The following is a 23,671-nucleotide window of genomic DNA, read 5'->3' as shown; positions in this document are numbered from 1 at the left end:
CAGGGACCTGTCTGCAATTTTTTGTCGTCTTTTTTTTGCGGATAAGCCCCGGCCGCCCGGCTACCGGGCGGCCAGGTCCCGGCCGCCCGGCAGCGGGGCGGCGGGGGTATATTTCTGTAAATTTCCAAGTCGAAAATATATTTTTTGTAAAAAACAAAAATATAAAAATACAAAAACTGCCTAGATGGTTGGGATAAGGCCAAGCCCATATTATTTGGACCGGGCTTTTGGCTTGGCAAATGATTGGACCGGCCGAAACCAAATGAACAACGCTGCTACTTCTCGGCCCAGCTCAGATCCCGTGTGGTAACGCGGCGATATGCGCCGTCCATTGATTCATCGAACGGCTGAGAATACTCGCGTGGCTCCGCTCTGTGCACCGCCTTCTCGGCACGAATCGACAAGGGCGTCACGGGTAGGTGGGACCCACACCCATCCAATGCAAAAGCTAAGGCTGTCCGTAGTGGGCTCTGAACCCACTATGTAAAACGCGTGCTACCCCTTTTACAGTACGTTTTTACCGCGAAAACCTCCGCAGCGGGGTGCGGTAAACCGATCGGTATCTTTCCGCACCGCCGCTCAAACTGAAAATGCATCGCGGTATGGCGCGATGCGGTAAACTGACGGAGGCGGGCCCTTTCGTCCTTCCTGCGCCGTCTCCAACCGCCGCAGCTGCGCGCCTCCGCCCCGCCCCGCCCTGCGCCGCAGCCCCGCCTCACGTCGCAGCTCGAGGACGCCTCGAGCTCCGCTCCATGGATGCCGCGCTCGAGTTCCGCTCCATGGACGCCGTCTGGCGCCGCTGCTTCGGGCCCGCACGGCCCCGTGCGCTCGCCGGCGCAGCGGGGCAGGGAGGCGCGGCGGGGAAGGAGGGAGCAGGAGAGCGGGGCAGGCGAGCTGCACGGCGGAGCTCGAGCAGGCTTGCCGGCGGCGAGGCCGATGGAGTGCTGGCGATTGAGGGGCCTCCACCGTGCCGTCCTGCGCGCGCGCCGCCGCACCGTCCACCACGCGCCTCCTCGCCTCGCGCATCCGCCCCGCGTGCCGTACGGGATCCGGCCACGCGCGCCGTAGGGGAGCAGGGGAGCCCGCCGGCGGCCGCGTGAGGTCCAGGGCCGGCGCTGAGCTCCAGGGGCCCGGACGCTCGCCGGCGAGCTCCTCGCGCGGGCCTCCGCCGCGGACGCCCCTCGCGCGGCGCCCTTTGCGCGGAGCTCCGCCGGCGAGCCGCGGGAGGAGGGACGGCGAGCGTGTGCCCGGCGCGGGGACGGTGGTTACGTGGACGACGGGCAGGCTCGCCACTACCGCCGTCGTGCCAAGCTCGTGCTCGCGCAGGCCCGCCACCGGCTCGCCGCTGCAGCTCTATTCGCCATCCGAGCTCCGCCTCGCCAAGATCCCATCCGTCCGCGAAGCCGTCGTCGTCGAGGCCAAGCGGTGCTGGCCGCGCCCTCCGCCCAGGACCCGCCGTCATCGAGGCCGGGATTGGGTGCGGGAGCCGGCCCAGTGCCCCGCAGCCGCCGCACAGGGAGAGGGGGGAGGAGGGGCACCGCCGGCCGCCTCGCCGGATCTTGCGGCTGCCTCCTCGCCGGAGTACTGTTGCGGGGCCGCTACCGCGGGGCCGCGAGGAGCTCGCGGAGATGGGCCCGGCGAGCCGGATCTAGGGGGAGGGAAGGAGAGCTCCACGCGCCGCAGTGCCGCCTCGTCGTCCTCCGCCTCCGCGCTCCTGGTCGCCGTTGCCGGCCGCGCAGGCCGCGCGAGCAGAGCAGGGAGGAGGGGGACAGAGAGCAGGGAGGAGGGGGACAGGGCCGTAGGCGCCCTCCGGAGTAGGGAGAGAGGAAGGGGCGACGTGGAAGAGAAGGGAGAGAGAGGGGGAGGGAGGGGGGATAAAGAAAAGGAAAAAAATTCTGTGGTGTGGGTCCTACTTGTGGTAGTTGATATGGAGAGCGATATGAAGTATGGATGGGTGCAGAAGAATGAGATGAGTAGAGAATTTTGATGATCATGACAGAATATTTTATTTAGAGAGTGAATTTGGAGTACGACGAGTGCGGATAGGCTAAACGCCCCCAATCTCAGCGCCGCCGCCATCCCTGTCGTTCTTCGCTCTCCGCCGTTGCAGCCGCGGCCTCCTCGTCGGCTACCCACCGCAACCTTCCCCGCCGCTACACCGGAGGCGGCGCTATGTCTCAGAACAACCCCTCCCAGCTCCTCCCCTCAGGTGCGCAATGGAAGAGCTTCGCTTTGCATCGAGCGTTAGCTCGCGATTCGCTTGTTTATGCATCCTTCTTTTTTTTTGGTTCGAGTTATTGATTGAATCGTCGGTTCATTTTTCTCATGGCGTTGCGTGCGCGGATCGGTGCGGTGAGCAGAGCTGATCGACCGGTGCATCGGCTCCAAGATCTGGGTCATCATGAAGGGGGACAAGGAGCTCGTCGGCACCCTCTGCGGCTTCGATGTCTACGTCAACATGGTGCTGGAGGACGTCACCGAGTAGTATGTCGAGAATCACTCGAAACCCCTAAACCCTAGTCTCTGCTCTTTTAAGTTGTTTCGTGTTCTGAGGGTTACTCTTGTTTGGTTGAGTTTATTTTCAGTGTAGTGCAAAAATGTAGCCTGTGATCATTGCATCTAAGTGGCTGAGATTGGATTATTTCATAGATATAGCTAATCTTTTGAATTGTGCTTTGAGATCTTTGTTATGACTGAAGTTCAGACCAATGCATCACTGGGTTTGGATATGTCTTAGTTTTTAATTTAAAAGGACAGCTTGTGCTGATATCAGAAAAGCAGCAGAGCTTGGATAGTGTCTAACTGATAGTTAATCTTACAGTGTTGCTTGAGAACTTTGTAAGGGAGCTATATTCTCCTGCTCAGTTAGTATTCACTTGATGAGAGAAAAACATAACGTTCAAAAGAGCCATCTTGTCCTAGAAAGCTCCACCAGTTGGTATGCGCCAATCTTATTAGTGAAAACCAACAGAGATACAGCCAAAGATAACTTGTCTCCACCAGTAGTTATGCGCCAAGCTTATTGGTGAAAACCAACAGAAATACAGCCAAAGGTAACTTGTTGTTGCAGTCGGATCTACTGTCAAAAGATCCTTTTGGAGTTTGGTAGCTTGACAAACTAGTTAAGAGACTCAAAACTCAAGAATTAGAGAAACCAGCTCAAGTTCCACATCGAACTCCTATCCTACCAGCAAAAAGGCATAATTTGTTTACTCTGCCAGTTCTGTAAATACGCTGCAACACTCCTACAGAAGAGCATCCTGTTAAAGTCTTACTACCAGGTAGTTAATTGTCCATTTTTTCTAGACCATGTCCTGCAACTCATAGAGTCATAGTAAATTTCTCTGTAATTTTTTGTAAGTATTTGAGGAGTTTCTGTGATTCAAAATGTTGATATCATTTGTTGTCTGTTTCTTCTGGAACTTAAAGTTACTCAGCTGTAGTAGAAAAAAATGTTACAGATTTACTTGATCTGATTTCTTCTCCTGCTCAAGTAACGATTTACTGTTCAATTGCTCTTTTGAACCAGTTTAATGTCTTGCTCTGCAGTGAATACACGGCTGAAGGGCGCCGCATTACAAAACTTGACCAGATCCTCCTCAACGGCAACAACATAGCCATTGTAAGGATCCTAATCGATAATGCTTACATTAAGTACTTTCGCTATTGTCTAATGCTAGTTGCCATTGTCTAACACAATCGCGTGTCCTGTCGCAGTTGGTTCCTGGTGGTTCACCGCCTGATGTGTAATGAGCTTGCACTTCGCAGAGGAGTAACCATTTGAAGGCGAAAGCAGCTTGGTGAACTTGGCACCTTATATTGGTCTATCACTGAATGTTTTCTCAGCTCAAATGTGTTTCACCTGTTCGTGATTGTAACAAAGTTTATTAGCAACTCTGTCAACATGGAAGCTCTCATTGAACTTACTGATCTGGTGTAGAGGGCTTGCGTAGTTGTGCTTATATGATTGGCTATGCTAATTCTGATGTGTTTCTGGGCTGTAGTTGTTTAACGCTCATCATCATCATCATCGTGCTGCAACATGAATTTAAGTAATGGGTTATGCTGCAATTTGAATTAGTTATGCTGCGAATTTAGTTTGCATTTCCCTCTTGGATGTCAGTTTCATCGGTAGAACCAATATTCAAATCAATAGGAAACATGGTTTAAAATGATTATATGCTTCAATCTAATATACCAAAGTTTGGAAGTTTGAGTTTGGTCTGTTTCCCTCATTCGATGCCAATTTTATTGGCAAGATCTCTCGTATCCTAACTACTCCGCAGCTTTGGCTGATTCTAGTAGTCCAAGGTGCATGTCCTGGTTTTCCTGGCACATTTGCGTTATGCACTGGCTGATTCCTAGTAGTCCAAGGTACATGCTGTCAAAGTCTTTTTACTAGTGTTGACGGTACATGCTGTCGAAGTCTTTTTACTAGTGTTGACAGAGTGTACCCCTCTTGGCAGCAAGGTGGCAAGAAGAAATGGTCATAGGTAGGAGCTGTACGTTCATGAGTCATGAGCTACTGCATTTTAAACACACTTCTAATTCTCTTTAAACAAGACTTGGCAACAGTCTAAATGTTGCCCTGATCTCCTCGTACAGGAAGCACCATCTTGATCGATCTTCATAATTTGGCTTCTCTGGTGGAGCTAGAGTTGTTTTTAGAAAAAAAAAGTTTAGTAAAAGAGCACTTTAGTGCTTGAGAACGGAAAAGAAGCCGGTGAAACAAATTTTTTTTTGGGCTCCACTCTAGAGGGAGCTGTCTTCGTGCTTCATGTGGGTTTCTTGGGTGAGGCGGTTTTATTTTTACCCGTTTGATAGAGCTTCACTAGAAGCCGTTGGAGAAGCAGTGAATAAGCCTTTCCAAATAGGGCCTATGTTACGGAGGAATGCTAAATGCACATGTCCTCTCTCATGTCAAATCTGAATCTTGAATTGCACTCCCCCTTTGTTCTAGAAATGCATTTTATATTTAAAATTTGTTTGACAAACAATGAAATTTTAACTTTTGGACAAACTAAGTAAATTGTATGTACATTGGAAATGCATGTCCCTTTAATTGCATTATTATTTTCCTTTCGAAGATGTATGCATATTGTTTTGCTTGATTTTTTTTCTTTTCCAAGGAGATGTATGTAAATATTGACATTATTAATTAGGAGCGTAAATATCATTTCTTATACCTACTGTTATGTCATAAAAATCCTAAAGGCATTTATTTTGGGACGAAGGGATATTTACGAGTCTAGACCACTTAGTATTTGCATTTGACCAAGTCATATAGTTCGACTATGACCCATTGTGATTGTGATAAGATGTTAGAGCATCTCTATCAAGGCCCCCTACTAAAAAAAGTAGGAGCCGAGAAAAACTCTACTCCAGTGGAGTCCCTGCTCATGTCCCTAGAGTAGGAGGCACCCAAATCCTCCCGTTCAGCCCTATCTCCCATGGTGGCTAGGGGCCTACCTACTTTTCTGTTGAACAGTTGATATCCTTTACGGGCCAAATCTTCCTCGACTGAGCTCGATTAGCTCGCATCCGCCAATCGCCATCACCCGCGCGAGCCCCTGTTCCTCCGTGTGACCGCTTAGGCCGACCGTGGCGTCCCCGCTCCTCTGCGCCGCCGCTCTGGCCGTCCACGATGCCTCCACTGCTTCGTCGCACGGACCAGCTGGCCACCGCGCCCAGCTCCTCCGCATGCTCCACGGCGTCCCCGCTCCTCCGCTGCTGCTCGGGACATCCATAGCGGCCCCGTGCCGCCGCCAGGGTTCACATTATCGGTGGCGATATTCCGATATTTCCGATATATCTGTATTACCAATGGGTCTCGATAAATTTAGTTTATCACCGATAAATTTTGTGATTTTGAAATTTGGTCTGTCAGTGGGTCCTGATTTTGAAATTTGTTTCACTTAAGGACTTAATGTGGAACGACATAGCTTTTTGGTGACAAATCCAACGTGATACCTAGAATATGTGCTATGAAAGGGTGATATTAACTTATTTTCTGCATGATTATGTCTAGTTTGTTTATGTAATTTGGTTTAGAGAGAATCTGGGCTTATTTATGTAAAAAAAGAGATCTTTTGTCTAAATTTTACCCGAAAAAAATTATTTATCACAGATAGGATTCCGATATATCCGATATTTCCGTTTTTTCGTTTGTCGCGAACCACCGATAAATAAATTTTATCGATAATGTAAACCCTGGCTGCCGCGCGTGCTGATTGCGGCGGCCTCGCTCCACCGCTTCGTCGCATGGGCCAGTCGACCGCCGCGCCCCGCCCCTTCGCATGCTCCACGACATCCCCACTCCTCTGTGCTGCCGCTCGGGACGTCCACAGCGGACCTGCGCCGCTGCGCGTGCCAACTGCGGCAGCCTCGCTCCACCGCTGCATCCCCCTTCCGCTTTGAGGGACGCTACCGCCCATGCCCAATACTCCCTCCCCTCCTCCAAATCGATGGCCCGACTCCTTCCGTTGTCGATTCCTGCTCCTTCCTCGCCGATCAGACGAGAACGACGACGTTGCCTGCTGCTATGGAAGGAGGCAGAGGGGAAAAGGGCGAAGCTTGGCTCCAAGGACGGGCGAGGCCGCGGCACTTCCTTCATCCAAGGGAAGACGTAACGGCCCGGAGCTGGATGGGGACGGCGAGGGAGCGGCGCCGTTGTGCTCTTGGCCGGGGGTAGCTACGGCACCGTCGTCGTGCCCTTGTCTAGGAGGTAGAAGGCGGCGACAAGGAGAGAAAACAGAGGATCACAGAGAGAGAAGTGTGGAGAGGGAAAAAATCTGCCCACTGACAAGCAGGTTCCATATGTCATAGTTAAAGTAGGGGGCTTAAAATGCCGAAGCTATTGCTAGAGTTATACATATAATTTGAGTTATAGAAAGTTCGGTCCAACCCCTACTGAACAAAGTATGAGCTTAAGTAGGGGCCTAGGAGGCTATTGCTGGAGATGCTCTTAGATACGTGTCTTTTACATTTTGAATGTGGGTAAAGAATATTTCTATAACAGGACATGGAAATTGGTAATACAACTACACCACTAAATTGCATAGTACAACACCCAAAGAAAATACCTCGCTAGTGCAAACGCCGAATGAAAGTTTGCCAAATAAAACCAAACAGAAAACACTACTACAAAAGCCAAGCATGTTGGTATTGCACCCATCATCATTCTACTATTCAAGTTTGTACCCTTCCGCCGGTTCTTCAGGGTAGTGGCTCAGCAACTGCTTGATGGTGAGGCTATCGTCGTCGAACAACTCGTCGCCTAAACCGTCGGCTGGGCAGGAAGACTCGTTATCTCGACACACATGTAGCACCGGTAAGAATAAAACGCGTGGTGGCTCTATTTCATCGATATAATCCGCCATTATATCCGTGTCGACGGGCTCCCATCCTCATCCGTATCACTATCATCACCTCTGTAGTGTGTCAGTTAAAAGCCATGGAGGGCTCTAGTCCTCCGAACCACGTGGCGCTATTGCTAACAATTTGTAACACCCGCCGAACTCATACATACATATATACAACAGAGATTCGTTGCGCGGTTGGTTTTGAAATATACTCTATGTTTTCACGTATGGGTATGGACGCAGTCTCCTTCTCGACCACGATTACTGGATTACATCAGATACGGTACCTTCTACCGGAAGGAGCTCCACAAATCCGACGTCGACTCGAACCAGGCTCGCTTCCTGATTGCTCCTGTAAGGGCGCTCACGGCGTTCCTCACGGCGGACGAGAAGGACCGCGTGCACGAGGACTACGGGTTCCCCAAGGCCGAAGTGGACAGGTGGTCATTCTACCGCCCCAGCCGAGGCAACGGGATCGTGGTGCCGCCCGCGGTTCAACGTGGGGCTGAACCGCTGAAGAAGACTGAGGCGAACAGGGGCTATCGCTTCTTCGGCACCGAGTGGGTGAATTTTGTTAGAAATTTAGCCAATTTCGGGCACAATTTAATTCCAAAATTAAATGTATAAACTAGCAATATTTCTATGACTTTAAGGAGTAAAATAAAACATGTGAACATATTTATACTTATCACACAGATAAGCATAAACAATATAAATAACCAAAGTTTCAGGGAGTACCCTGAAGCGGGGCCGTTGCCGGAGGCATTGGCTGCGCTGTTACCAACTAGAGTAGACATCTACTCGGTTGGCCTCAGTCGATGTAGTCGAACTAAATCGGTGCAGGAAGAAGTTCGCAGTGCAGTCCCGCGAACGGTCACCAAGATGTAGTCGACGTAGTCGTTCGGCCACCAGAATATAGTCGACGTAGTCGTTCGGCTCGTCCACCAGGAAGTAGTCGTTCAATCGGGTAAATCCTTTGTATTTTTGAGCAGTCACGCTAAAGCGTTACCCAAAAACCTGATTGCCCGCCTATCCCGTGCAGGATCTCAAGGCGAGCAAGGTTTCGGAGGTCTGCTCATGCTAATTCTGTGCGCGCATAAATTAGCGTTGGGGAACTCAGTTGTTGCAACTGGAGAGGGAGAAGAGAGGAGCCGAGTTGCCTCAGTGCTCTGGTGCAGAATGGATGAGGGGAATGGCACTTCTTATATAGTGACTCAGGTGCTCAGGATCGTTGAACCTGGACACCATCAGAGTCATTTAGGTGATGCGGTTATGGCCATTAATTACATATTTAATTGCACGTTTAATCGCACGATTAATTGCTGTCAACGGCAAAATAGCCATCGCACCGCACCGGCACCTGCACGTCACGTCCGGCCGCGCCTCGGCCTCGGCCTCGGCCCGGCCCGGCGAGGCGAGCGAGCGCGCGCGCGTGTGGTTCACCATCCTCCTCTTACCGGCTTCATAAGTGGTGTACACGAAGTCCACCTTTTAAGTCGGTTGAGATCCTCCTCAATTCCCGGTACGAAATTAATCATTAATTCCCTAACATTAATAGTGGGCTTTAAATTCTTTTAATGCTTTAGAAGTAATGGGCCAAGCCCATTACTCCAACAAATTTCGTGAGAGCCAACCAGCTCCCGGAAGCCATGGCAGCGGTGGCGAAAGAGAGGTGTGGGCGTTCCGCTCGGCGGAGCTGCAGCCGGAATTCCACGCGGAGGGCGGCGACCAACACCCCGACGGTGTACTAGGTGGCGTGGCGATCCTTATCTACCATATTCTTGGTTTTTTATACCATATTCGTTCCCTCATGTGGCCACGTCGCTGTTCAATCACAGCCGCACGATCTCCTATGTGTGCAAATCCGTCCGTTGCTAGCTCTGCCATTTCGATGCTTCTAGACTTCTCCCGAGTAGTTTCTCCATCCACGCAGGGAGTGGACAAATGAAGGAATCTCCATCAGTCACGGCAGCACTCGCTCTTCGCCTCTTCCCCATCACGAATATAGCGCCTTGTTCGGCTGGCTGGCTGGATGGCTGGCTGATTTGGCGTGAGAGGAAAACACTGCTGGTTGGCTGGCTGGCTGGCTGATTTAGCGTTGAGAGGAAAATACTGTTGTGGCTGGCTGAATCTCCCAGCCGAACAAAGCGTAGGTGGGCGTGGTTCAACCGCGCAGCGAACCGTAACCGATCCATTGATCCATATAGCATGTAAAGGTGCACCTAACATATCTATTTTGATTAATACTATCCAATGGCTTTTTAGAAGAATTAGAAGATTCATAACAGAAAACTTTAATGTTTGTAGGATTTCGGTGCGTCCGAGATGCTGTAACAAAGTAGCAGATTGTCTAGCTACTTACGGAGTATGGTCGTACCGCGGTGCCTGATGGCGAGCGGGAATTCTGGTGCCAGGCACCAGGCTTTGTAACTGAGTTTGTTATGGGCGACATGCCCGAACAATCTGGTTAACGAAAGCGATTATCTCAAAAAAAAAAAAAAATTGTGCTCCATGGTTACTGTAGGTTCTCTTGCTCCCCTTTCTTCTCTCTTGCTCGGCGCCCTCCTCTTCCACTGTTTCGCGAGCAGCCACATGACACCATGGCCGCCGGCGCTGGCGCAGTCCCTGGACGTCGCCCTGCCCACGGCGCGCCTGGTCCTGCGTGGCGAGGAGGCCCAGGTGGACCTGGCGCTGCCGGGGCTCGCCGCCGTATTGCGCGTCGCGGGCGCCGGCACAAGCAGACAAGCACGGCACCTTCCTCGCCCACCTCCTCGACCTCCGGGCGCGCCCGACGCCATGGCCGCCAGCCCGACACCGTTGGCGGCGCCCCCGCCGAACGCCACGGCGGCCGCCGCAAGCCGCGAATCACTCGACCCTAAGGTTCGAGTGCTTCCGATCCGGAGAACCTAGTCTTGTTCGTGGACCTGAAGAGGGGCCCAACAGGGGCGTTTTTGTGGGCCGGGTCGACGAGCCGATGGGTGGACCCGCACCACGCCCATCTCTAATCACGAACCTCCCGCTGACAGGCGGCCGCAACCCCTCCTCGACCCAAAGATGGCGTCCATCGGAGGTCGGAGCCCCCCGTGTGGTCAGCGCGCGGTGGAGAGTGGCAGCAGTGCCGCTGGAGGTGGAACTGTATCTGCTGAATGCCATCGACATACAGCGCCTGCCGCGGCTGCCGGAGAAGAAGCCGCCCTACACGCGCGGACCCTGCTGTGCATAGGAGCCGTCGCTGCATAGCGCCCTGTCCCGCAAGCGGATGACCCTTCGAGTTCGGCACGGCTCGACCTCGCCGTCACCCACCAGAACAGGTATGCATCGGCACATCGTTGAGTGCTTTGGTCTATTGGGATTCAGTTCGTGCTCATAATATCGTGAGTTTCTTCCTGCAGCGTGCGCTAGCCGCAGCCGATTCCGTGCCTGCACAGCTATGTAGCGCAGCCACCATTCCGTCCTCAAGTGACAGACACTTCATATATTTATGCACTCCATCTCAATCATATTTAATATTTTCTTCGTAGCCATTAATTACGCCATATTTTTTCTACTATATTGTAAATTGTTCAAGCAATCGATTTGTTGAAAAAGCAATAACAACATATTCGGCTGTCTAGCGATCAGAATGGAGTGGCAAGTATTAATTGGTGAGGGTGATGTCTGGGGTCATTGTTTTATTATATGTACATTCGGTCATTTCGCGATCACGAAAATGTTGCACATGTACCTTCGTTATTTCATTACAACACAGTATCATCAGCATGCATCATTTGCAGCTTTCGTAGCTATCAGAATGCAATGGGCTTTATTTCTTTAAGTCTAAAAAACAGTGTCAACTTCTTCAGTATAAGTGTTTGTGCAACTTTTTTTGCAATATATGCAGTGAAATTACGAGATTACATTCTGAATTCCTGTTTTAACTCTTGGTATATGCAATTCCTTTCGTGTTGCCTTCAATGAACTAACATTAAGGAGATGCTGCTCTAAACTATTTAATTATTATTTCAGTGCAATAGTTTAGTCACTGCCCGCGGCAACGTGCGGGGTATCAGCTAGTAAGGAATTAAAGCTAAAAAGCTAAAAAAGGACGATGGTAGCGGTATTCAAATCTGTTTCAATGAATAGGTCTAAACATGGTTAAATTCATGGAATGATGGGATGCTTTAGTTTATAGTACTATAATTGAACTTGTGAGTTTATTTATATTTGCCTAATTGTCTTTTTATTTTTTTTCAAGATATTGCTTCAGATCTACTATAATTGAACTTGTGAGTTTGTTTATACTCTCTCCGTTCCAAAATGTAGGTCGTTTGACTTTTTTGACACCAAGTTTGACCCCTCATCTTATTTAAATTTTTTTGTGAAATGCTATATTTTTTGTTATGGCTTGCTTTAGTAATAAAATAACTTCAAGAATGACCTAAATTTGACTATGTGTACACAAATTTTTTGAATAAGACGAGCGGTCAAACTTGAACTCAAAAAAGCCAAACGACCTATATTTTGGAACGGAGGGAGTATTTGCCTAATTATTTTTTATTTTTTCTAAGATATTGCTTCACATCCAGGCTACTCCCATAATGGGAGATTTTTATGAAGTTTCAACCTCATTTATTAGTATGCAACATAGGACATCCGGATAATGTGGCATCATATTTAAGAAAAGGGATAAGAAACCAGTTTTATCTAAATGAAACTATGTATACACACATACCAACATTTCATGTGTCTTGAATTTGATAATAAACATATAAACTACAATATAAAACTATGCATTGGAGAGGCGTGGTCTCAAAAACCATTTTATCTCCTTGTTGTCTATGTGGTTATCTTGGACACCAATATGAAACTTTCCATTGACATTAGCATTGTCGTGGTGCTGCAAACCACAGCCGGGTGGCGGAAGGCACCCGCCTAAGCCCAGAGGGTGTGTACTCGGGGGTTAGCTAGTGACTAGTTCAATCTCGCTCAAGAACACGGTGAACACAGCAGGATTAGAGTGGTTCGGGCCGCCGGAGCGTAATACCCTACGTCCACTGTGTGTTGTATTGCCTTGCCTCGAGAGAGTCCGCGAGAGCTTGTTGTGTACAGCGAGCGCCTCCCTTTTATATCTCAAGGGGAAGCGTACATGGCCGTTGGGACCCCGACAGGTGGGCCCAACGATGTAGTACAAGATAACGTACTGTTCATAATTATGGCGTCGCAGGCGAAGGAGATCTTTCTCCTGGATTCCATTGCCTGCTCCCGGAATCCTCCGTCCGGCGTGTCCAGGCGCTGTCTTGTCGGAACGGCGCTAGGCATAGCTAGCGGCGTTGCCTTCCACGTAGCTGAACGGGCCGCGTAGCTTGCGGCGTAGGCGGCATGATGGAAAAGTGCCGTGCCGTCGTATCCAATTAATGCGGCAGTCGGGCCCTGCGCGGGTGCGGCACAGGCGGCTACACTGTGTACCTTGGTAATACGCGGTGCACAGTGAGGCCTGACAAAGGCTGTCCCGCGTGCCGCGGCGACAGAGCATGCCTCAACCACCTGCATTAAATGCTGCGGGTGGGCGAGTCTTCCACCGGAGGACTTGCGCACGAGCCCGCACCCGTGCCTCCGGGACACGTGGCAGCTCCGGACCCCCACGCGGTAAGGGAGGTCCGGATGGACGCAGGAGGTCCCGGACCCCTATGGGGGTCCGAGGCCTCGGCTGTCAGCTCGGAGCTTCCCTTCCTCAGGGACACGTGGCGCCTCCGGACCCGTCCCCAGGCGGGGAACGGGTCCGGGGCCGTTGGCCTGGTGAGGAAAGGGCCTGGCCTGTGGGGCCTGGCTGCTCCATCCTTTGCGCGTAGTTACGGATAACTACGCAGGTCCTGCCTTCCTGCAGTAGGAGTGGGTATCCCTGCTACAGGGTACCGACAAGCATAATAAAACTCAAGCTCTGGTCGATTCAGTGCTCTAAGTTGCATAATTAATGGCAACATAATCATTATGATTATCGTGTGTTTTGCAGCGGCAATCTTTAAGTTAGTGCAATGATGGGCTTTCATGGTATTCTTGGTCCCCATCATGGTGAAATGATTCAATCGGTTCCAAGTATATGTGCGAAGATTAAGGTAAGCTAGTTCTAAGTGTCTCTTGGATGATGATAGACACTTGAGTAGTTTAGGTCGTTGTTTTCCTTTGACCGTTCTATAAAGAGGGGCTAAGAGTAGTAGCTTGACCTAGATGAGTCTAGAGTTTAGGTGTGGTGCACACTTGCAAAATTCTAAGTACTAGGTAGCTCAGATGAAAACTTGGTGAAAGTTGGAAACTCAAAGGAATTGAATGGACAAAAGAAATGAAAACAGAGAAAACATAGAGGCATTGACTTATTCGATGGTGCCTGAGGCCAGACGCCGAACCGGTCGGTGGACTGTTCATTCACTAAGGTGAATTGACAGTCGCATTGACTGATCCAGTGGCGGCTCTCATGCACCACCGAACTAGTCGGTGCATCAGGGTGTGTACTGTCTCAGGTTAACAGTAGGCACCGATTGATTCGGTGCTCTGAGAGGAACACCACTGAATCGGTCGGTGCCACCTGGGTTCATCTAAGTGGTTTGCAAGTTCTCTGTAAAACCATCGATTGGTTCGATGGGGCATAGAATCAATCGGTGCTTGTAACGACCCGGTCATTACACTGTGTTTAGCCGACCCTAATCAACAAAAGATAATCATCTTGATGTTCATTTTCTGATCTTTGCCGCCTCATGTTCATTTGAAAGAGCATCTAGGCCCCTTAATTGGTTTTGGTGATTAATGATGACATCATGTCATCTTTGAAAGAGCATCTGGACTTTGAAAAAGCTTTTGATAAAGTGGAGCATCATGTCATCTTAGATATGTTCAGGCATAAGGGCTTTTCTAAAAAGTGGATTTCATGGATTCAAGCCATATTGTGTTCATGCTCTTCTGCTGTATTGCTTAATGTTCCTGGGGTCCCCTTCAAGTGTAAGAGAGGAGTTAGGCAAGGAGATCCCCTTTCACCACTGTTATTTGTTTTGGATGCAGACCTTCTCCAATCCATGGTAAACAAAGCTAATGTTGATGGCTTGCTCACACATCCTCTAGGTGACTCGTTTGGAGGGGATTATCCAATTGTACAATATGCTGATGATACTTTGATTATTATGCCAGCTGAAAAAGACCAATTGCTTCATCTGCAGAGTCTTCTACAAACTTTTGCTCAGTCAACAGGTCTTAAAGTAAATTTTGCCAAGTCATCACTCATTCCTATCAATGTAGATGAGATGAAGGCAGCTGATCTTGCTGCATCTGTGGGTTGTGTAGTGGGTTCTATGCCCTTTGCATATTTGGGGCTGCCTCTTGGCACTACCAGGCCATCAGTACAAGAGTACATGCCTATGATGAACCGTATAGAATGAAGAATGATGGGTATCAGTAAAATGTTGACATATGCCGACCGTCTTATCTTAGTCAACTCAGTGCTCAGTGCTCTCCCTACGTTTTATCTTTGCACTTTCAAATTTCCTTTTCCAGTGGTGGAGCAAGTTGACAAATATAGAATGCACTTTTTATGGGACAATGGTGATGTGAACAGAAAGGGTGGATGTTTGGTAGCCTGGAAAAAAGCTTGTTTGGCTAAAGATCAAGGTGGTCTTGGTATCATTGACCTTAGAACACAAAATTCTGCCCTTCTTATGAAGTTCTTACATAAGTTTTACAATAAGCTGGTTCAGTTAACATGGAAATGTATGTATAGTTGATCCAATATCCCTCATGTCAGAAAATCCATTGGTTCTTTTTGGTGGAGAGATGTCATGTCCTTCTCTGATACATATAGATCGATGGCTAGTTGTAAAGTTAATTTGGGGGATACAGTGATGTTCTGGAATGATGATTGGGATCTTGGAGTATTAAGCTCTCTTTTTCCTCAGTTACATTCCTTTGCTACGAAGGAAAACATATCTGTTGCCAAGTTTCTATCACAGACGGCTCATCAAAATTTCCAAACTCCATTATCTGTTATTGCCTCTGGGCAGCTTCAGGAATTGACCGATCTAGTGCAGGGGCTGGATATTCAATCTGGTGAGGTTGATCTTTGGACATATAAATGGAGTTCGCCTATGTATACATCCAAGCAGGCATACAAGTTTCTCAAAGGCAATATTCCAACTTCCCCCATATTTAAGTGGATGTGGCAATCTTGTGTCCTGGGTAAACACAATTTTTTCTTCTGGTTACTGTTGTTGGATCGTTTGAACACAAGAAACATGCTCAGAAGGAAAAACAGGGGTTTGGATGATTATTCCTGTGTCTTATGCCAACAGAATGTTGAAGAGACTCTGAACCACCTCATTTTTATGTGCACCTTTAGTTCTCAGTGCTGGCAAGCTACTGGAATTCTTTGGGATACCTCTCTGCCCCTGGGTGAAATGGTTATGCAGGCTCGACAAGACTTTGGTGCCATGATTTTTAGGGAGATTGCTATTGTGGCTGCATGGTGTATTTGGACTCACAGGAATTCCATTATCTTTAATGGACAGTCTCTCTCTTTCACCAGGTGGTGGCAAGCTTTCATAGCTGATTTAAGCTTAGTTCTTCATAGAGCTAAAGCATCTGTAAAAGAGGAACTTGTAAATTGGGTGAGTAGTACCTTCTAAGTGTCCTAGGCTTAGATAGGATCTTTTTTGGGCCTGCGGCCTTGTTCACTGTACATATCTTTTATAAAAGTTAATATAAAAAATCAGTAGGGGCCTCCCCTTCTGTTCGGTAAAAAAATGACGACATAATCATTGCGACTAACGTGTGTTTTGTAGAGGCAATTCTTAAGTTAGTGCAATGATGGGCTTTTGTGGTATTCTTGGACCCCATCATGGTGAAATGATTGTGTTCAGGCAAATGATATGCTCGAGGATTAAGGATAAGCTAGTTCTAAGTGCTGTTTGGATGATGAGAGGCACTTAAAGTAGTTTAGGTCTTTATTTTCCTTTGGCCGTACTATAAAGGGGGGCTAAGGTTGGTAGCTTGACCTAGGAGAGACTAGAGGCTAGGTGTGGTGCACACTTGTGAAATTCTAGTACTAGGTAGCTCAAAAGAAGCTCAGTTAGAAGTGTGAAAATCAAAGAATTTGAATTGGACGAGTTTCAACTTCACAAAGTTGAAAAAGAGAAGATGTGCAGTGGCACCGACTATTTCGGTGGTGCCTGAAGCACAACACCGAAATAATCGGCAGCTGCTGACTCAGAGGAGAATCAGCAGCTGCATCGACTATTTCGGTGGGTGTTGTCAGAGACCACTGAATTAGTCGATGCCTCCCATGACCACTGTTTAAGGTAAGCAATAGTGTCACCGACTATTTCGGTGTGGTGCATGCGTGGACCACCGAAATAGTTGGTGACCCTTGGGTGAGCCAGGTCAGTGACATGCTCTCTGTGTAAAATGCATCGACTAATTCGATGGGGTCATCGAAATAGTCGGTGGTCACTTTATGAGACGGGTCACTTGACATGCTCTCTGTGTAAAACGCGATGACTATTTCGATTGTGGCAAAAGTGGCCACCAAAATAGTCGATGGTTGTCAGTAGCCGTTGGATTTCAAAGGAAAAGAGGCCACCGACTTTTTCGATGGTGACCCAAAGGGGTCACCAAAATAGTCGGTGCCTCTGGAAAGTTTGCAACGGCTATGTGGAGTTGAGGGGGCTATTTATACCCCTTCTCCTCCCACTTTGAGGCTCTGTTTCCACCACAAATTGCTGTGCTCATAGCTGAGGCTTGACAGACTTGCAAGGCAAGAGAGACACTTGGTTTTCATTGGAGTTCTTCTCTTGGAGAAGACTAAGGACTTTCTTAAGTGCAAGGAGAGTAGCAAGTGTGCATCCATGTGGCGACCCTACCCGAAATTAAGCCAACTTAAGTACATCACGGACCATCAGAGGTGGTCATGTACTTAAATAGGGTTAAGTGGGGGTGCCGTTGAGTTCAAGCTCGATTTAACCACATATTTCCGATCGATCGTTCACACGCTCACTCGAAGGTGAGTTTCCAGAAATTACAACATTCCACAAATTCAAATGATACAACAAGTCTTAATAGTTATTACAAGCAAGTTCTGAAATAACTTAAAGAGTTTTGAAGTTCATTGCAGCAGAAATAAAAGCGACTAACGACGATACATAGTAACATCATGATGAAGCCTGCCATGATGCTACTCCACATGATCCTCAGACGAGGTCGGATCCCACATGAGTGAAAAGCCAGGAGGAAGCTGGCCGGGCCAAACAAAGCTAGCAGCTACCTCCTCGGGAGTAGGTCTTGAAAAATTAAGCCACAAGCAAGGATGAGTATACTAATACTTAGCAAGACTTACCCGTCAGGTGATAACTACTTCACCGACTCCTAGACATGCACGGCTTTTTGGCTAAAAGGGTTTGTTTTGACTAAAGAATTTAAGAGTGGATCCTTACTTTCAATATTTAGCATCAAGTTCTAGTTGATTTAACCAGTCTATGTGAGCATCCCTTGCTAAGCAATCAAGTGGAACAATACAATTATTTTCAATACATCAAGTTCATCATTCTCTTCATTCCACTTATTACTCAATGCAGCACATCGGTCAAGCAGTCTCATTAACCGCGAGAAGCGGACCGTTCGAACTGAATTTCATAACCTGGCCAGAGAAACCCACACACACGGGAAGGTTTGTAATCAAACACATCCTAGTCCGTTCCCTTCGATCCACAGTTGGTTTCCATTCCCACTTCCTCAGGGCAAAGGTTTACCACTACTCGGACTCACACATCTACCCTCATGTGCCCATGGGATAACATTTCCAAGGAAAGTGGGGAAATGTTCCTCCCTGCATCAATCAGGTACTCAGGCTTACCGATCCCATGTCCCGAGCATGTGTGTGGTACATTCAAAAACTTGACACAAAGATACCACACGTTTCGACCTTAAATCAATTCCTCAAACACAGACAGGACATCTACACAATCCGTCCCGTCCGTCCATCCTTATGATTCCAACATAATTAAAAGCAGACAACTCCTATATCTCGCGAGTGACAGGAAATCACTCGACTTGTAACGGTCATAAAGCATTGCGACTATCAAACCTGTCATACTAGTATTTCAAACATAGGAACCTAAGATTATGCAACTAGGGTTTCATTCAACTCCTTGAAACTTAAATGTACAAACATATAGAATCAAAGTTGCATAATTAAACAAAAGTTAGGTTATGCTCTGGTGCTTGCCTTCTTGCTCAAAGTTAGTCTTCGACTCCAGGTCTTGTTCAACTTGGACGACGTTCACCTCGCCTTCCGGTACTCCTTCCTCGGCAGCGGGGATGAGTTCGTAAGCACCGTCGTCGAGCGTAGTCTCTACATGATATGCATATGAAACATTTAATGTCATTTCATGGTTTAGGCAAAAGCCTGTGGTTTATTGATGGTGATTGTGTACATATACACACGTTTACGATTTTGTTTCTCTGTTAAGCAACCAAGGGTCGGGTAAACCCTAGGGTTCATGATGGTGACTATGTACACATCTATTATGTTAACAATTTATCACTCGTTGAGTAACTTGGTTTGGTTTTCAAAGATTTACTTTATTCCTTTTACAAGTGATGGTGACCTTTTATTTCTTTTTTAAAAAATAAAGGTAATAACAACCCTAAATGAAAAAGTCAAGTTAGGTTTAATATTTTTAAGTGAGACTTGACCAGTGGTTACTCAGTGAAGCAAATGAGCTTAAGGTCAAAAATTAGCTTAAACATAGCTATATTTAATTTATTAACAATGTTACAATCTTAACTAGCTAGAAACAAGATTAAATCATATGAAAATAATTAAACCGATTCTTCCTAAGATTTTTATACCAGAGATAAGTGTTACTTAAAGTGATCTCTCTGTCCAGTTTCAACTTATTTTGATTTGTCAATATTTTAAATAATTATTACTCTAAAAAGCTACTCAAATTTATTTGGCCATCTAAACAGATTAAAAAATGAACCAAACCATTTTTCGTAGGTGCTATACGACTCTAACAAGCCTCTGCAGAAATTGGGATTCATTTTACAGAGGGAATTAATTTCTATGATTTAATAGCTAAAACAATGCAGCATTTACAAACTAAATCATAACTTGAGCTAGAAAGTATATTTTTTTGCACCTTTTCTACACAGAGCTACCCTTAACTAGAGTAACAACATATCCAAAATCCAGCTATGGATCATATGTAGATTTTGAACTATGATGAAATGTGTTCAAACTAATTTGAATTTATATTTCAAAAACTACACTGCAAAAGTTAATCTTGCTGAAAAGAAGTTGAACTTCACAACTTCAGGAATCCGAAGAATTTTAGTTTGCATTTTTCTGATTTTTCTATGATTTTCTACGAATTTCTAAACTTCTTAGTGAATAGTGTTAGAATAAATAGAATCTTCTTTTACCGGGGTCCCTGGAACTTTTAAAAACCTTACAACTAGGTCCCTGCAATTTATGTTTGGCCCCCTAGGAAGACGAGGAAGACACAACCGTGCCCTCGGGCTCGCCGGCGGCCACGGCGGCGCGTGCGTCGGCCAAACGGCGGCGAGTCCGGCCTCGGGAAATAGGGGAATGTGTCGAGGAGCTCACCACGGTTCGGATGAGGTAAGCCTCGGGGTCGGGGATGGCCCGGAGAGGTGGTGGCGGCGGGTCGGTGTTGCTCCGACGAGCTTGACGGCGAGCTATGGCGGCGCTGGAAGTCGGAGAGGTGGTCGGCGAGCACCAGTGAGCCTCGGGGAAGCTCCCTGGGGGCTTGGCTTGACAGGTGGAGGCGCGGTCAAGGCTGGCCACGTGCGGCCGCGCTCGGCGGCGGAAAGAAGGTATCTGGCAAGCTCATGCGGGCGCAAGGGGCACGGGAGAGGGGTGATGGAGGAGCTCGGGCAGCGGCTCGGGATAGTCCACGGGCAGCTGGGGCAGCTAGGCGGCGGCTAGTGAGCGTCGCGGCGCCCCTGGCGGCACTGCCGCTGGCCGGCGCAGCGCTGCGCTGCGCTGCGGTAGAGGCTCGTGGGCGGGCGCGCGTGCATGCTCAAGTGCTCTGGCACACGTGCGGGGTCAAGTGGACGCCTATTGCCCGGCGGGCAACGGCGGCGGCAGCGGTTGGACCGGCGGTCAGAGGTGGTGGCGCGCGTGCGCGGTGATGGCGAGGCTGCTGGCGGTGCTGCAGCGCTCGATTCAGGATGGGGCCAGAGCAGGAGCATGCGCCATGATGGGGGACACATCGGCCGGGGCATGGCCGGCGCAGACGAGGGCAGACGGTGGCCGGCGGGCACGGCGGCACGCGCGGGTGCACGGCGGCCTGGCGGTGGGCGCGCTCACTGTTAGGGTTTTAGGTTCGGATGGCATTCAAATTTTCTCCAATTTTTGAACTGAGCACTGAAAAGTCACAACATGAAAGTTGTAGAAGGGATTGTGCAACACAACTTTACTATTGGAAGTTTCTTGAAATTGTTGATAATTTGGGCAAAATCGAAAAGGAAGTAAAACTGCTTTTTTGGAAGTTTTGGGGATTTTGGATGGGCTAAAAGGCAAAATTGGGAAAAGTGCCCAATAGTGAAGTTGCTTGAAATGCGAAGCTGCACAACATTCCTTTTTGGAGGTTTTTGAGTTTAGTTGTAAAATTTTGAGTTAAGGCCAAGATTCCAAATCAGCCTTTTGAACTTAGTTCAAATTTGAATTTCCTTCCAAGGTTTGAAATTTTGACCAACTGTTGGCGCTCCTTAGCTACACACTTTTAGTGGTGTTTTAGCGCTGATTTCAAAAACATTCATGTACTAACCTGCCACTTGGCACCCGAAATAACCCCGTTTTCGATTGTGTCTTGTATTTTGGAGCATATTGTAATTTTGCAGGAAATAAGGCATTTTCGGAGGAGTTTTGATGCGGAGTCACAATAGGACACGGCTGAGGAACGAAGAGGAGAATCAACACATGGAAGACGAAGCCGAGCCAGGCCAGAAGAAGCCCAGGCCGGCCGGCCCAGGTCCCACTAGCCGGCTGGCCTGGCCCATTCCAGAGCCCATTGGCGGCCCCCTTTCGCGTGCGCGTTGCCCTCAGCAACCCTAAGCGGCGTCCTATCGAAACGACGGACCAGAGACGCCTACAAAAGACAGAGAGCCGCCGTCATTAGAGGGGGAGCCCCCGGAATAGATTGAACACCCGTCGTTGAAGGACAACTCAAGAGCAAGACGAAGGACAACGGGTCTCATCCTTCGCCGTAGACTTCTACACCATGAACTCCATCGCCATGACTAGTTTTATGGGGTGAAAGCTTTCGTTTGTCCATGGGGTTGTAAGGTGAACTTGGTTTGTAATCGCCGACATACTTCGTGATATCAATCTATCTTGTACATAGATTTCGGTTCTCTTTACTTGATGAATGACTACCCCTAGTGCTGTGTGACGAGTGTGGGAGGGAAAGACATCGGTGATTGGAACTTGATAGATTAGATTGGTGCTTTAACTCGGCGGTTGCATGACCTAGTGATCCTAAAATCCTATGGGAAAATGCTCTCCATATCTTACTCTCTACATAGCTTGATCTTGATTTAATTCTCTTTAATTCAGATTAGGTTAGGTTTAGTTTTCATTCATAATCATCACTTAAAAGACCTTTCAATCAATGTAATTAGTGCTTAGATAAGCGTAGTGATCTTCTTGTTCCACGGATTGATAACCTTGGGGAATACTCTAAGGGAAAAGCTACATGCGACCCGTGCGCTTGCGGTTCACGAATTGACGCGTCTAAGGGCCGTCAACAAGCTTTTCTGGCGCCGTTGCCAGGGAACAAGATAGTTTTGCTGCGTTTATCTTTGTATTAATTTTGTTGGTTTCTAACCCCTAATTTTTTTCTAGAAATTTTTCTTTTTCTTTTTGTTTGACTAGATGGCTCTTCTCGTCTACAACGTGGAGGAGGAGAAATTGTTGAGGGATTATGCGAGCCCGAGAGTAGAGGACTTTGACATGCAAAGATCGGATTCAATACTCCAAGCCATCGAGTATGAGATCAAGCCTCAAATCATCAAGATGGTGGCCGCAAATCCATTTAAAGGAGAAGAGACAGACAATCCATATAGGCACATCGAGTGGTTCACTATGCTATGCAATACGGTGCAACAAGATGGAGTCCCCTTAGCTTGGTTCCGGTGGAATCTCTTCCCATATTCACTTGAGGAGAAGGCAAAGAGATGGCATGAGCTAGCATCCTTCGAGGTGAAAGGAAATTGGGATGAGTTGATGAAGAAGTTTTGCGAGAAGTTCTTTCCATTAAGCAAGGTTCATCACATCCGGAAGCAAGTAATCAACTTTGTGCAAAGAGAAGATGAAGGAATAGATCAAGCTTGGGATAGGTTCAATGACTTGATTGAGCAAGTGATGGAAGCTAGGGTTTCCGATCTTCCGAAAGGTTCAGATAAGCGACGATTTGGTGGAGTTTCGACACAAGTCGATCCGGCTTCCGAACAACACGTTCAAAACCCCGCAATCGCAGCATCACGTCTCCTCAGGTTATCGACCAGCGGATGCACGGTCGACCTCGCCAAGAAGGCTAATCCCTGCCTGTGAATCGAAGAACACAAGCAAGAACACGAAAGGATGCAACCAAATTGCAGATGTATGATTAAACTCACGAGTTGGGGTCTCACAAACCATTGAACGGTGAAACTGTTTTTGACAGATTAATCTAAGCAAAACCCAAACCCTAATGATGAGGCGGCGGCTGTTTATGAAGCCCCTAGGGTCGTGTCTTGACCCCCTGGTCGACACCCTAGTGGACCACACTTGATACATGGCCCAAAGGCCAAAATACGGCGACGCAGCGCCTGAGACAGATTCTGGACGTCCACTTGTTTCGATGATTCCCGTTGACTCAGGCCTCATTTGGACATGGGACCGGTGCCATTGGAAGCTCTATGAAATTTTGTTTCCATCCATATATAGAACGTCCAAATCCGAGCCCGTATGCGGCCTGGGCGTCCGTTTTACCGCAGACAGATCCTGGACTCCGAGGTGGACTCAAAGTTAAGTTGTATTGGGCCTCCAACTGGACTTGGCCGACCTTGCTGGCCCCTCCACGCCTCCAAGCCCCTCTCCAACATCATTCTCATCATCTCCATGGTTCCTAACAATAATTAAATTATTAGGTAGCAATTTATTCTCAAAATCATATAAAGAAGGCATTAGAAACGAGCTCACCGATAAAATTGACTGTCGTGCTTTAGCTCTCGTGATCGGAGCTTGCATGTCCAGCGGTGGAGTCTTGGTTGTATCCGAAGGAGGGATG

At 48.0% G+C, this 23,671-nt stretch overlaps 1 protein-coding gene and 1 long non-coding RNA gene across 3 annotated transcripts in view; both read left to right on the top strand.

The window, feature by feature from the left end:
• The first annotated feature begins 1,943 nt into the window (after nt 1-1,943).
• LOC120679964 (sm-like protein LSM5) overlaps nt 1,944-23,671 on the top strand; it is an 87,620-nt gene continuing 65,892 nt past the window's right edge. Inside the window, exons 1-4 of one of the 2 annotated variants that reach the window (XM_039961618.1) lie at nt 1,944-2,209; nt 2,361-2,484; nt 3,550-3,622; nt 3,718-4,071. In XM_039961618.1, the coding sequence (XP_039817552.1) occupies nt 2,173-2,209; nt 2,361-2,484; nt 3,550-3,622; nt 3,718-3,750 (267 nt within the window). In that variant the 5' untranslated portion in view covers nt 1,944-2,172 and the 3' untranslated portion in view covers nt 3,751-4,071. Of the gene's footprint in view, nt 2,210-2,360; nt 2,485-3,549; nt 3,623-3,717; nt 4,072-23,671 lie in introns of those variants that run through there. The other variant, XM_039961617.1, reaches the window with a different exon arrangement.
• LOC120679965 lies at nt 9,850-11,232 on the top strand. Its single transcript, XR_005677402.1, has 2 exons — nt 9,850-10,672; nt 10,754-11,232. It is a non-coding gene; the product is annotated as an uncharacterized LOC120679965 (long non-coding RNA).

This window comes from Panicum virgatum, chromosome 6N (assembly GCF_016808335.1).
Source record: "Panicum virgatum strain AP13 chromosome 6N, P.virgatum_v5, whole genome shotgun sequence".
NCBI classification, from domain to species: domain Eukaryota; kingdom Viridiplantae; phylum Streptophyta; class Magnoliopsida; order Poales; family Poaceae; genus Panicum; species Panicum virgatum.
The sequence above is the reverse complement of the archived record's forward strand: the minus strand, read 5'-3'. Positions and strand labels throughout refer to the sequence as shown.